Raw genomic sequence first — 14209 nt, forward strand, 5'->3', positions numbered from 1 at the left:
ATTTTAAATTTACCCCTCTCTGTGTGGGTCGTGTTTGGTATCATTCGATAGATTTTTAAAAAATATTGAACGCGTATTTTTTAGTCTTTCTAATTATACACTGTCTTGCATGTACTTAACTTACGTTATCTTAATCTGACTATTTCGAGTTTTTCTAAGGATAGACTTTTTTCAGACCCCTCTTAACGGACTCCCCTGTAATAAGATCCCATATATGGTAGGGGTACATTTACAGGGTACACGGTTTCTTCCCATGTGATAATCTGACGCGCTTGAGTAACTGCAAAAATCCCCGCTTGGACTCCCCTAGCATTAATTGTACACTGTATGTTTTTGTATTGTTTCTATTTAGAACTTGGATTTCATCTATTTTACTGGAGGCATTAAGGACCATACACACTGGAAGTCATCAACTTATACACAACAGGCAGACATAATATTTCATACATTTAAAACTTTAATAGAAAGTTTCCCTGAGATTCCCGTGTTTCCTGTAATTGGAAACCATGAACCGAGTCTTCCAAATCAGTAAGTGAAATATACAAATTTAGTATTTCAAGTTTAGTTAGAATAGAGTAGATATGTTAAATATACTTGTTTAAGTGTAATTAGTTGTAATATTATTTGAACTATATCGTTACGCCACTGAATATACTTATCTATCAGAAATAGTAAACGAATAGGAGTAGTCTAAGAGCTGGGAGCGGATTTTGTGCGTGATAAGTAATATGGAAAAACTATACGGGGATATGTTGAATTAGTTGTGAACATGACTTTCACCAACGGCCGGAAACCAGAGTTGGGCCGAGGGTAGTTATAAGGGGTCAAAATCGCGGTTTTTATTATTTTTTTTATGACGCTCATGATCGAGATAGTTCACCAAAATTTGGGAATAAGTAGGTCATGACGTACCTAAGTAAAATCTCTAGGGGCTCAACGCTGCGTGGCCGACAAAGGGGTGGGGGTAGGGGTGAATATAAAAAATATAAGTAAGGGGTTTTTTGCGACGTTCTTGATTGAGATAGTGCACCAAAATTTGGGTATAAGTAGACCATGACATAAATAATTAAAATCTCAAGAGACGGAAACCAGAGTGGGGCATTTGGGAATAAGTAGGTCATGACGTAACTAAGTAAAATCTCCAGGAGTGAAACACTGCATGGCTGACAAAGGGGTGGGGCAGGGGTGAATATAAAAAAATGTAAGGGGTTTTTTTCGACGTTCGTGATTGAGATAGTGCATCAAAATTTGGGAATAAGTAGACCATGACATAACTAAGTAATATCCCCAGAGGCGGACACCAGAGTGGCGGACGAGGGTAGTTATAAGGGGTAAAATTCGCGCTTTTTATTATTTTTTTTGTGGCGCTCATGATGGAGATAGTGCACCAAAATTTGGGAATAAGTAGATCATGACATTACTAAGTAAAATCTCCAGGGGCGGAACGTTGCGTGGGGGACAAATGTTGTGCAGGGTCAGAAAAAAAATAATACACACTGCGACTTTGACCCCTTAAAACTACCCTCATCCCCAACTCTGGTTTCCGGCTCTGGAGATTTTACTTAGCTAAGTCATGGTCTACTTATTCCCAAATTTTGGTGCACTATCTCAATCTAGCACGTCGCAGAAAACCCCTTAAATTTTTTATATTCACACCTACCCCCAACCCTTTATTGGCGACGCAGCGTTTCACCCCTGGAGATTGTACTTAGTTACTTCATGACCTACTTATTCCCAAATTTTGGTGCACTATCTCGATCATAAGCGTCACAAAAAAAAATAATAAAAACGGCGATTTTCCCCTCGTGCCCAACTCTGGTTTCCGGCTCTTTGGATTTTACTTAGTTATGTCATGGTCTACTTATTCCCAAATTTTGGTGCACTCTCTCAATCACGAACGTCGCAAAAAAAACCCTTATATTTTTTGTATTCACCCCTGCCCCACCCCTTTGTCGGCCACGCAGCGTGCCACCCCTGGAGATTTTACTTAGTTACGTCATGACCTACTTATTCCCAAATTTTGGGCACTCTCTCGATCATGAGCGTCACAAAAAAAAATAATAAAAACGTCGAATTTGACCCCTTATAACTACCCTCATCCCCAACTCTGGTTTCCGACTCTGGGGATTTTACTTAGTAATGTCATGATCTACTTATTCCCAAATTTTGGTCCACTATCTCAATTACGAACGTCACAAAAAACCCTTTATATTTTTTATATTCACCCCTACCCCCACCCCTTTGTCGGCCACGCAGCGTTCCACCCCTAGAGATTTGTCTTAGTTACGTCATGACCTACTTATTCCCAAATTTTGGTGCACTCGATCATGAGCGTCATAAAAAAAATAATAAAATCCGCGACTTTGACCTCTTATAACTACCCTCGGCCCCAACTCTGGTTTCCGGTCGTTGGTGAAAGTCATGTACACAACTAATTCAACATATCCCCGTATAGTTTTTCCATATTACTTATCACGCACAAAATCCGCTTCTATCTCTCCGACTAGAGAATCATAGGGCGTAAAGATAATTTATTTCTCCGTGACGTTGTGCGTATTTCGTCGCCAAGTTAACTGGCGTTTGCTGTATTGAGTTAAAACTAAGTATAGTATCCCAATATAATAGACCAATCAACAAAAAAAACTAATAATTACAGTGGCACAAACAAGAATAGAACAAGTAAAAGAGTATATACAGTGATGAGCGCGCTAATAACCGGCAAAATAGTGCAAAAGATGGAAAACATAGATATTGAATTGTGAGATAAAAAGAAATAAAACTAGTAGAGATGTTAACTTTAGCGACAGTAACATATAAACTGACATTATATTGATTGTTTCCCACCTTTAGACGTATCAGACGAGTATTTCAAATAAAACGTCACTGGGACAGTGGCATTTCTCAAACTTGTCCGATACGTCTAAGGTAGGAAAGAATCAATATAATGTTAATTTATAAGTTACTATTGCTAAATTTAACACCTATAGTAGGTTCATCTCTTTTTATCTCACAACTTAATATGTACTTCATTCTTTGCGTTATTTTGCCGGTTATCAGTGTGCTAATCACTGTATATCTAGGACAAATCACTAGATTAAATAAAGAAAATCAGACCGAAGAAATAAAGAGAAGAATAAGATTGGCCTGGTAATCCTTCAAAAAACTGTCTTATATTCTAAAGAACATAAAATCCCCGCAATACCTAAAAACAAGAGTTTTCAATCAATCAAAATACCCGAAATACCTAAAAACAAGAGTTTTCAATCAATGTATACTCCCTGTTCTAATATTCGGCTCTTAGTACATTCTTTCCGGACTGGGACGTTTCGCCGGCGCCGTTTCGCCGTCGCCATTTCGCCGTCGCCGTTTCGCCTTCGAGCCACTTCGCCGTCGGCCGTTTCGCCGTCGAGCCAGTTCGCCGTCGGCCGTTTCGCCGTTGCCATCCAGGCATTGGTTAAGTTTACAAGAACGTGATAACATACTAACTTTTTTTATAATAAATGTCGCAAGAACGTGATAACATACTAACTTTTTTTGATACTAAATGTCAGTGTAAATAAAATGCTGATGTGATGAACAATATTGAAAAAATGGATTTCAATTTCAATTGTTTTTACTGTATCAAAAATAAAAAACTTCATTATGCAAAAGTAATAGTATATAATCGTTCGAAAACCATTCAAAACTTATATACAAGTAATAATCATCCCGAAATTATAAGTACGAATGCTAACAACGAAATGACGACGGCGAAATGGCTCGACGGCGAAATGGCGACGGCGAAATGGCTCGACGGCGAAACGGCGACGGCGAAATGGCGACGGCGAAACGGCGACGGCGAAATGTCCTAGACCCCATTCTTTCACGGTTTTTGCTGTAAATTTGAAAGAACCGCTTGGATTAATATGAAATTTGGCATACGCATAGCTAACATGTTAACGAAGAAAAGTGATATTGTGCAGATGTGTGCTTTTGCCCTGGGGGTGACTTTCACCCCCTCTCGGGGGCAAAAAAATATATGTCCAAAATAAGTCCGAAAATCGATAAACTGACTAATTCTAAGCAACTTTTGTTCTTAAGAGTTTTTTTACCAATTCAATACTTTTTTAGTTATTTACAAGTGAACCTGTTCATTTTTCAATAAAATAACCACGTTTTTAGACTGTTTTTTGCAAATAACTTAAAAAGTAAGTATTTTGTCGAAAAAATCATTTATATCAAAAATATAGCCTGCGAAAGAGTGAAAAAATGGTGTGTATATATGCGGTCTCTATACTTAGCAGAAGCAGAGTTATACATAGCTAATGAAAAATAAGTTCATATAAGTTCAAAATTGGTTAAGATTTGGTGTATCTAAAGGGCCTAGCCGGGTAAGATGGTGAAAAGTGCCCCCAAGCCGATTCGAATTCCATATAGGCCACTTTTTAGCACATATAGAGGATATCACTTTCTGAAATTTTTAACCCCCTAGGTGGTCACGTGACCCCCCTAGAGCCTAATTAAGCTTTTTATGTTTTTATTTTTTATCTCAGCCGCATCGAGAGCTAGCCAAAAACTTTATTTAAAAAATTTGTAAGTTTAAAAAAGATCTATATGAAAAAAATTTTTTTTTAATTTTTGGCGGGAAATTCGAATTTTTAGAACAATTTTAAACTTTTAAATAAGTCTGAAAAAAAAACTAAGACACTCGTTTTTACGAAAATCAATTATAATGTGTATTTTTGCACAATCTTTCACCCTGAAATTTTTCAGATTTTTAAAATTGGTGAAACGTACCTTTAGAAATGAAAAACCGCATTTTTTCGCTTTTTTCGGGTATTTTTTGAAGAAAATCCAGTATTAAAAATCAGAAAAAAAATTTTGCGCATTTAGCATAATTTTTAGATTGTTCAATACCTTCTATGTAAATAATATATTCTTCATTCTTAACGATAAAATCATTAGTTTAAGAGATTTTTGAAGTTAAAACCGAAGGGATATAATGCATTACTCAAAAAAACTCTGCGTTTCATTTTAACTTCAGATATCTCGAAAACTAACGATTTTATCGTTACGAATTAAGAATATATTATTTTCATACAAAGTATTGGAGAATCGAAAAATTGCACTAAAATAGCAATTCCGCCAGTGACGTAGAATTTAGGAAGGGTCAACCAATCATTCTCCCCTGTCGTACGCCTCTGGTAGTAGCCTGAAACATTTGTTTAACATAATTTAGTAGGGTGTATAGTACCTACACTTGCTGCCAAGTATGACAAGGATATGTCGAACAGTTTTTTACTTTTAGCGGGAAATTCGAATTTTTAGAACTATTTGAAAATTTTAAATGAGTCTATAAAAAACTAAGAAACTCGTTCTCACGAAAATAAATTATAATGTGTATTTTTGCACAATATTTTACCTTGAATTTTTTCAGGTTTTTAAAATTGGTGAAAAGTAGCTTTAAAAATAAAAAAACTCATTTTTTCGCGTTTTTTTTTTCAGAAAACCTAACAAAATCAGAAAAAAAATGTTTTGCGAATTTAACACGAAGTGCTGCTGCTCTGAATTAGGTAAAGATACTAGATGGTTGTTTGTAGATGCTGTAAAAAATCAAATACTAATTTTTTCAATTTTTTTTTTTCGTATAAAATGCACTGAAAATTCTGAAAACACTTTCTCACGTGTTTAACATAAAGGACTCTTGACCATAATATTTTAAGAGTCAATCAAATAGTCAAATAGATACCATAAAATATCAAAAATCGATTTTTCAAATATTTCTTATAATGCTATGTTTACAAAAAAGCCCCCATGAAACTCTAGAGTTCAGCCTTTACATTATTTCGGCGTATTCAGCTTAGTTTCACAGCGTGATATAATCCATCAAAACAAAATATATAGCAACATCTCAGGAGAGCGAAGTTTTCTGAAGAAGTTATATTTCTATTATATGATTTCAACGAAATATATATATATATATATATATATATATATATATATATATATATATATATATATATATATATATATATATATATATATATATATTCTAAACAGTTTATTTGTATTTTGTTTAAACATTAGACCAATTTTAATACTTACTACTTTCAAAAAAAAAATTTTAAAATATGTAATACCAAAGATTAAAAGTGGTCACCCATCCAAAACATAACTGCACTCGACACTGCTTGATTCCGGTTGTGGATCGACAACCGCTCAAGTCAGTAGGCTATGATGCGCGTATGTATCTAGGTAGCAGTGGAATAAAATTGACACCAAAATGACATTTAGTCAGATTATATAAAAATAATTCTCAACATTTTTACTGTGCAACATTTACTGAAATAAGTTCAATTCGTGTTTTTATTTAAATTAATTTCAGTAATAGATCTGGACACTTGAAATATTGAAAACAAAAAGTGGTTAAAAAGCAAATTGGAGTCTGTGGAGCCAAGCCGTTTAGCAGTCGTTTACGTGTTTTATCCATTCACAAAAAATACTGGTAAAATAATTTTTCTTTATAATAATTTTACGAAAGAATGACTTGTCTTTATTGCAGTCCTCTATGAAAATGTGTGTTTGTTTACATTGTAAGTGAAAAAAAATGTTGATTAGTTTATAAGGTGGCATATAATTTATGGTCTCATATAATATTTTTCATTGAATCTCAATTTGCGCTAATTTTTTAGTCTAATACTAACTTTAATCTATTTATTTCAGATTAGTAATGTCTGATAGCACTAGTAAAGTACACAAACTGATAGTCAAGGTTCAGGACCGATTACTTTGTCACAATCTTCTAGCAATGTCTCAGAGTTCGTACTTGAAGAGTATCCTAAAGAAGAAGAAGAGTGTATAGAATTGCCATTTCCTCGTCCTATTTCGACACATAAATATTGCTTCTTATGTGGAAAATCAACTATTATTGTCAATGTACCCTTTAATGCTCGCAAACAAGTCTTTACATCCAAGAAAATATTTATTCCTGATGGCAACCGGTGTTGTTCTACCCATTTAATAAAAAAACGCTTTTTTGAAGATGAAATAAATAATATTCAAGTATATACACATTATAGTTCAATTAAAAAATCAGACGTCATAAAGCTTCTTGAAAACTTGAGAGTTGATATAGACAAAGAACTAACAGACAAAATTGGCGAGTGCTCTCTATCCGAAGAGCGTTTACTTATTTTTACTGGCTTAACTTGGGAAAATATTATTATGCTACGTGATATGATGACGTCACTGAGAAATACGGAATCGAGAAATATAATTCAAGCATTGGTCGTATTTCTTTTTAAATTACGATCAGGAAACTCAAACAACACAATTGCAGCTGTACTTGGACTTGAGCGCCCTCAACAAGTATCGGATTTTTCTGCATCGATTTTAAGTTCTTTTGAGAAAGATGTTTTTCCATCTCGTTTTGGAATTCAAGCTGCTAATCGACAACATTTAATCGACCAAACCGCGCCGGTTGCCAAAATATTGTATGATATTCGGGGCGATCAGCTAGGTCTCGTATGTGATGGCACATATCTCCGTCACGAGAAAAGCAGTAATAATGAATATCAAAGAAAATCATACTCTGGACAAAAAAAAGCTCCTCTGTGTAAACCTTTTACAATTTGCACTACCAATGGCTACATCATAGACATACTCGGCCCGTACTATGCAACTGACAACGATGCTAAAATTCTTGAGAGTATTCTCAATGACCCAAATGGATTGATAACGCTTTTGCAGGAAGGAGATAAATTTTTTTTGGATAGAGGGTTCCGCGACGTTATACAAAAACTGTCAAACCTTCAATTTCAAGCACTGATGCCTGCATTAAAGGGAAAAAGGAAGCAACTCACAAGTATAGAAGCCAATGAGTCACGTATGGTTACAATGGTTCGTTGGGTTGTCGAAGCTGTACATGGTGTAATAAGCCAAAAGTATAAACTTCTGCATAATCAGTTCGATAACAAGATGATTCCCAACGCAGCTCTATATTGTAAGATAGCGGGTTTTTTGATAAACACATTTGGAAAGAGATACGTTTCCGAAGTTTCAAGTAAAAACGAAATAATTGCACAAATCAACAAAATAAAAAGTTTAGAGAATACGTTGCTTCAAGAATGTGAAGAAAATAGATGGGGTAGGCGGAAAACTTTATTTCAACCACTCCAGTCCAATGATGTTTTAGATTTCCCCGAAATGACAGAACAAGATTTAATAACTTTCTTCACAGGTACATATCAACTGAAACAATCAATTTCATATTTGGCCGAGTTAATTACTGAAGATAATAAAGTGGATCTACAGTTCTTGAAAGAAACTGCAGACATAATTAAAATTCAAGTTCGTTCGAGACATATAAAGGCTAAAACATACAACTGTTACATTCACTATCAGCCTCATTCAATTGGTACCAGTGGAATCAAACGCCATTATTGCGATTGCGCAAATGGTGCCAGAACAATAGGATGTTGCTCACATGTAGCCGCTATCATCTACTACTTATCAAATGCAAGATATCTAGCTAAAATTGTAAATCCAGCAAAAATACTAACAAACATATTTGATTCCAATGTTATACCTGTTATAAATGAAGACAGTGATGAAGATTGAATGCAAAAACGATATTAAACTATTGCAACAGGGCCATTTCGCTCCCTACAAAAAGTATAAGTAAGTACTTTTTTTAATGTTAGCAATGGAAAACTTTTTTCAACATAGGTTATTAAATTAAGTTAAAAATTTTAGATTACGAGGTCAAACAATTATTTCGACGTAACTCTCCAATGCTCAATCAATAGTGTCCAAATAGTGTTCCGTCATCATCTAGTATAACATAGAACAATGTCCAAGTGGCTTGGTCCCGGCTAGGATTTGTAACAGTTTCTAGCATCGGCGTCGACTGTATATTCAATTTATGTATTATAATATTATGTATATTGTTGCACTTATGTAAATAACTTCAATAAATATCTTTTTTAAAATACTGTTATAACTAATACGTACTATTAAGTGGGTTCTATAATATTATTATAGAATGTATTCATTATGTATATCGTTTATAAATATACAGGGTGTTTCATTAATAATTAGAAATATTTTAATAGTAGATTCTTGGGCTCAAAAGATTAAGATCCAATAACCAAATACCCAAATCACTTAAATAAAATGTGGCTAGTTACAAGGTGTTTTATTAATCAATTAAAAAATTATATTTGTACCCAGTACTTTAAGATTGTTTGACATATCCTTGTCATATTTGGCAGCAAGTGTAGGTACTATACACCCTACTAAATTATGTTAAACAAATGTTTCAGGCTACTACCAGAGGCGTACGACAGGGGAGAATGATTGGTTGACCCTTCCTAAATTCTACGTCACTGGCGGAATTGCTATTTTAGTGCAATTTTTCGATTCTCCAATACTTTGTATGAAAATAATATATTCTTAATTCGTAACGATAAAATCGTTAGTTTTCGAGATATCTGAAGTTAAAATGAAACGCAGAGTTTTTTTGAGTAATGCATTATATCCCTTCGGTTTTAACTTCAAAAATCTCTTAAACTAATGATTTTATCGTTAAGAATGAAGAATATATTATTTACATAGAAGGTATTGAACAATCTAAAAATTATGCTAAATGCGCAAAATTTTTTTTCTGATTTTTAATACTGGATTTTCTTCAAAAAATACCCGAAAAAAGCGAAAAAATGCGGTTTTTCATTTCTAAAGGTACGTTTCACCAATTTTAAAAATCTGAAAAATTTCAGGGTGAAAGATTGTGCAAAAATACACATTATAATTGATTTTCGTAAAAACGAGTGTCTTAGTTTTTTTTTTCAGACTTATTTAAAAGTTTAAAATTGTTCTAAAAATTCGAATTTCCCGCCAAAAATTAAAAAAAAAATTTTTTCATATAGATCTTTTTTAAACTTACAAATTTTTTAAATAAAGTTTTTGGCTAGCTCTCGATGCGGCTGAGATAAAAAATAAAAACATAAAAAGCTTAATTAGGCTCTAGGGGGGTCACGTGACCACCTAGGGGGTTAAAAATTTCAGAAAGTGATATCCTCTATATGTGCTAAAAAGTGGCCTATATGGAATTCGAATCGGCTTGGGGGCACTTTTCACCATCTTACCCGGCTAGGCCCTTTGAATACACTTGTGATTAGTGAACCTTTCAAGCCCTTTTAATTACAGCCCTCTCAAAAATAAGGACTTAAAACCAATGAAACTTACAGATCATATAAACAATACATACAGGAGTAAAGAAACTTGTCAAGTGGTAACGATTACGTTCATTTGAGATACTAAATAGACTCTTTTTTTACCAAAAGAAAAGGGTAAAGAAAAAGAAAACTTTATTTTGAGCGTAACTTAATTATTTTTGATGATAGAAATGTTTTTTGTAAAACAAAAGAAAGCTTTTTTAAACACTTTAAAAAAGTTGAAATGAGTTTTCTCCAAAAAGTGCTTCACTTTTTGGTTATTTCAAGTTGAAATATTCGATTTGGAATTTGACGAATATGAACCTATTTTTCATTAGCTATAACTCTGCTTCTGCTAAGTATAGAGGCCTAATGTATACACCATTTTTTTCACTTTTTACAGGATATATTGTTTTGAGAATATTTTTTTCGATCAAATACTTACTTTTTGAGTAATTTGCGAAAAACCGTCTAAAAACGTGATTATTTTGTTGAAAAATGAATAAGTTCACTCGAAAATAATTCTAAAAGTATTGACTTGGTGAAAAAACTCTATAGAACAAAAGTTGCTTAGAATTAGTCAGTTAATCGATTTCCGGACTTATTTTGGACATATATTTTTTCACCCCCAAAAGGGGGTGAAACTCACCCCTAGGGCAAAAGCACACATCGGCACAATATCACTTTTTTTCTTTGATCTGTTAGCTATGTGTATGCCAAATTTCATGTCAATCCAAGCGGTTTTTTTAAATTTAGAGGTTTTGCAATATTTTACCGTTAAAGAAGGTACTATCTCAGACATGGACGTCTACAAAAGAAAATATGGAAAAAATAGCAAAGACAGAAAGATCCATGGAAAGACAAATGCTGAACATTAAACTATCAGACAGGAAAAGAAACGAATGTATCCGTAACAAAACAAAAGTGAAAGATGTCTCTACCCAAGTAGCAAACCTTAAATGGAAGTTCACCGGACACACCCTACAGCAGAAGGATGAAAGATGGACTACGATGATTATACATTGGAGACCGTGGAACAACAAATGAAAAAGGGGAAGACCACAGATGCGATGGTCCGATGACCTGAAGAAACACACTGTATCAAAATGGATGCAAATAGCCCAAGATAGAGCGGCATGGAAGAAGTAAGAGGAGGCCTATATCCAAGGTCCAAGGATGGATGCTTAGTGCTGATTAGATAGATAGATAATACACAATACTTAAGAAAATATTGAATGTACCATTGCTGTTTCAGGTTTGCTCCTAATCTACCAGACATCTATTCAAAAGGTCTCTCCAATAAAATGCTGTATGTTGACTTTGCGGCATTCAGTCAATCGTGGTTACACGAGAATACGTTGAAGACTATTCAAAGTCAAGGCTACTATGCTCATACGGTCAGTGGTAGATTAAAAGTTATTGGATTAAACAATAATGTATGCTACAAGTTTAACTGGTAAGTAATTACAAATTATAGATAGGTATATTCTTCTTTTTCTTAGCCTTCTATCGTCTACGTTTGGACATAGGCCTCTCCCACCTCCTTTCATCGGTCTTTATCCTGAGCAACATATTTCCAATTTGTTTAGGCTACTCTTTTAATATCATCAATCTACCTCATCTGTGGTCTGCCTCTCGGTCGTTTACTTTGGTAAGGTCTTTGGTACTCTAATAAATGTTGTATTGTTGCATTCCAACTTTGGTCTTTTTGTCTAGCAGTGTGGCCTGCGAAGCTCCATTTAAGTTTGGCAACTTTTGTTATGTCATCGACTTTTGTTTTTGATCTTACCCAGTCGTTCCTCTTTTTATCTGTCAGTCGTATACCTAACATTGCTCTTTCCATAGCTCTTTCTGTTGTGGCTAGTTTATTCATATTTGCCTTGGTTAGGTCCCAGGTTTGATATCCATATGTTATGATAGGAAGGATGCAGCAGGTGTATACTTTGCTCCTCAAGTATTGGGGTATTTTGCGGTTCTTAAGTATCCACCTAAGTTTTCCAAATCCTCCCCATGCTAGTCTTGCTCTCCTAGTAATTTCCGCACATTGGTTCTCTTTGTCAAGTTTCAGGATTTGGCATAGGTAGATATATTCCTGGACTTTCTCTATCTCACTGCCATTTATAGTTATACGTCTGGGGTCATCTGTGTTTGTCATTATTTTTGTTTTTCTCATGTTCATTTTTAGGGCGACAAATTGTTAGCTGCCTATGAGTTCCTCCCTCATAATTTGCAGTTCTTCGGATGAGCTCGCTACAATCACAATGTCGTCAGCGAATCTGAGGTGGTTTAGCTTCTTGCCATTAACGTTAATGCCATAGGTTGACCAATTTGTCGTTTTGAAGACGTCTTTTAGGGCTAGGTTCAAAAGCTTTGGCGATATTCTTGTCTCACGCGTCTCTTAATGGTGATGGGATTTATATTTTCGTCTAGTTCTACTATCATAGTTACATTTTCATATATATTATGTATTAGTTGTCTATATCTCGAATTTATTCTACAATTATTAATAGCTTGTTCTATGGCCCACATCTCGATACTATCAAACGTCTTTTCGTAGTCTACGATGGCAAGAAACAGGGCCCCCGCTACCATATGTGCAAAGTGTGCAATGCATACGGGAGCCATCCTTTAGGGGCGCCAAAACATAGGGTCAAAAATTGCAAAAATATTTACAAAAAAATCAAAAATTAATTTTAAAACAAAAGTTGAGAAATTAAATAGTTCAGTTTTATTTTGTTTGGATAGCATTAGTGTCTCTATAGATATAAAATAAAAAATCCGGCTATAAAAATAACAAACACCCATTCTGTAGATAAAAAAACACCTAACTATACCCTCATTTCGTGGAAAAATTCCAGACATCGTGCAATAGTGTGTGGGCGGTAATTCTATCTCATCGATAAGCGAACGATTATGTGGCGCTCAAATGATAATTCGACAAGAGTTAAAAATCGCATACCTATCAAATAACTAATTAGACCGAGCTGTATCGTCGCCCCCGTTAGCGAAATTATTCCGATTCGATTTTTTGCACAAACTTACTCAAAAAGAGGTCCTTATAACAAATCCACAGGGTGCCAGGCGTTGCCGTGGTTGAAAAATTGGTGAAACGAATTCACAAAAATAATTTTTTCATTTCGAACAATTTTTTTAGATCACTTGGGTCATTCTGAGTAAAAAAGGTATCTTGTCATTTTTCACTAAAATTGATTGTTGTCGAGTTATACGCCATTTAAAATTAAAAAAAATGCGAAAATGGCCATTTTCAAGGCTTAATAACTCGATTGAAAATTATAATTACGAAAGTCAAAAAGTGAATTATAAAGTCAAAGCAAAGTTTAAAACCCCTCCATGAAGATCCTGAAGAAATTTTTGACATTATTTTATTACAGAGCTGCCGTTTTTAATTAGCGCTATAGTCCAGGCTGTATCGTTGCCCACGTTAGCGAAATTTTATCGGTTAGATTTTTTTGCAAAAACTTACACAAAACTACGTTCTTATAACAAATTCTGAGGGTTCCAGGCGGTCCTTGGTCGAAAAATTGTTTAAACAATTTTTTAAAACAAATTCACAAAAACAATTTTTTCACTTTGAACAATTTTTTTAGATAATTTGGGTCATTCTGAACAAAAAAGGGCTTTTGTGATTTTTCTATGAAATTGATTGTTGTCGAGTTATATGGCCATTTTCGCATTTTTCAAATCATAAATCGCGTATAACTCGACAACAATCAATTTTAGAGAAAAATGACAAGAGACCTTTTTTACTCAAAATGACCCAATAGACCTGGATCCCGCGTACCAAAAAAAGATGATTAAAGCTAAAAATTTGTTAATGGTTTAACGGTATCTAGTCGGATAAACTTTGATGTACGGGAACACTGGAACAGGGAAAGTTTAAAATGTGGAACAGGTTAAAAATTTGAAACGTCAGACTACGAAAACGTCACATGTATTTTGTCGGACAGAACTTTCAATTGATTTGTTACCCATTCATTAAATTTTCATGCAAAAGT

General features: G+C 34.2%; 1 protein-coding gene across 2 annotated transcripts in view; it reads left to right on the forward strand.

Annotated features, from left to right (window-relative positions):
- Nucleotides 1-14209, forward strand: part of LOC114346341 (sphingomyelin phosphodiesterase 1-like) — a 61880-nt gene that overhangs the window by 32894 nt on the left and 14777 nt on the right. For both annotated transcript variants that reach the window (XM_050661681.1, XM_050661682.1), the window contains exons 6-7: nt 353-528; nt 11449-11649. In XM_050661681.1, coding sequence (XP_050517638.1) covers nt 353-528; nt 11449-11649 — 377 coding nt within the window. The remainder of the gene's footprint in view (nt 1-352; nt 529-11448; nt 11650-14209) is intronic.

Source organism: Diabrotica virgifera, chromosome 9 (genome assembly GCF_917563875.1).
Source record: "Diabrotica virgifera virgifera chromosome 9, PGI_DIABVI_V3a".
Taxonomy (NCBI): Eukaryota; Metazoa; Arthropoda; class Insecta; order Coleoptera; family Chrysomelidae; genus Diabrotica; species Diabrotica virgifera.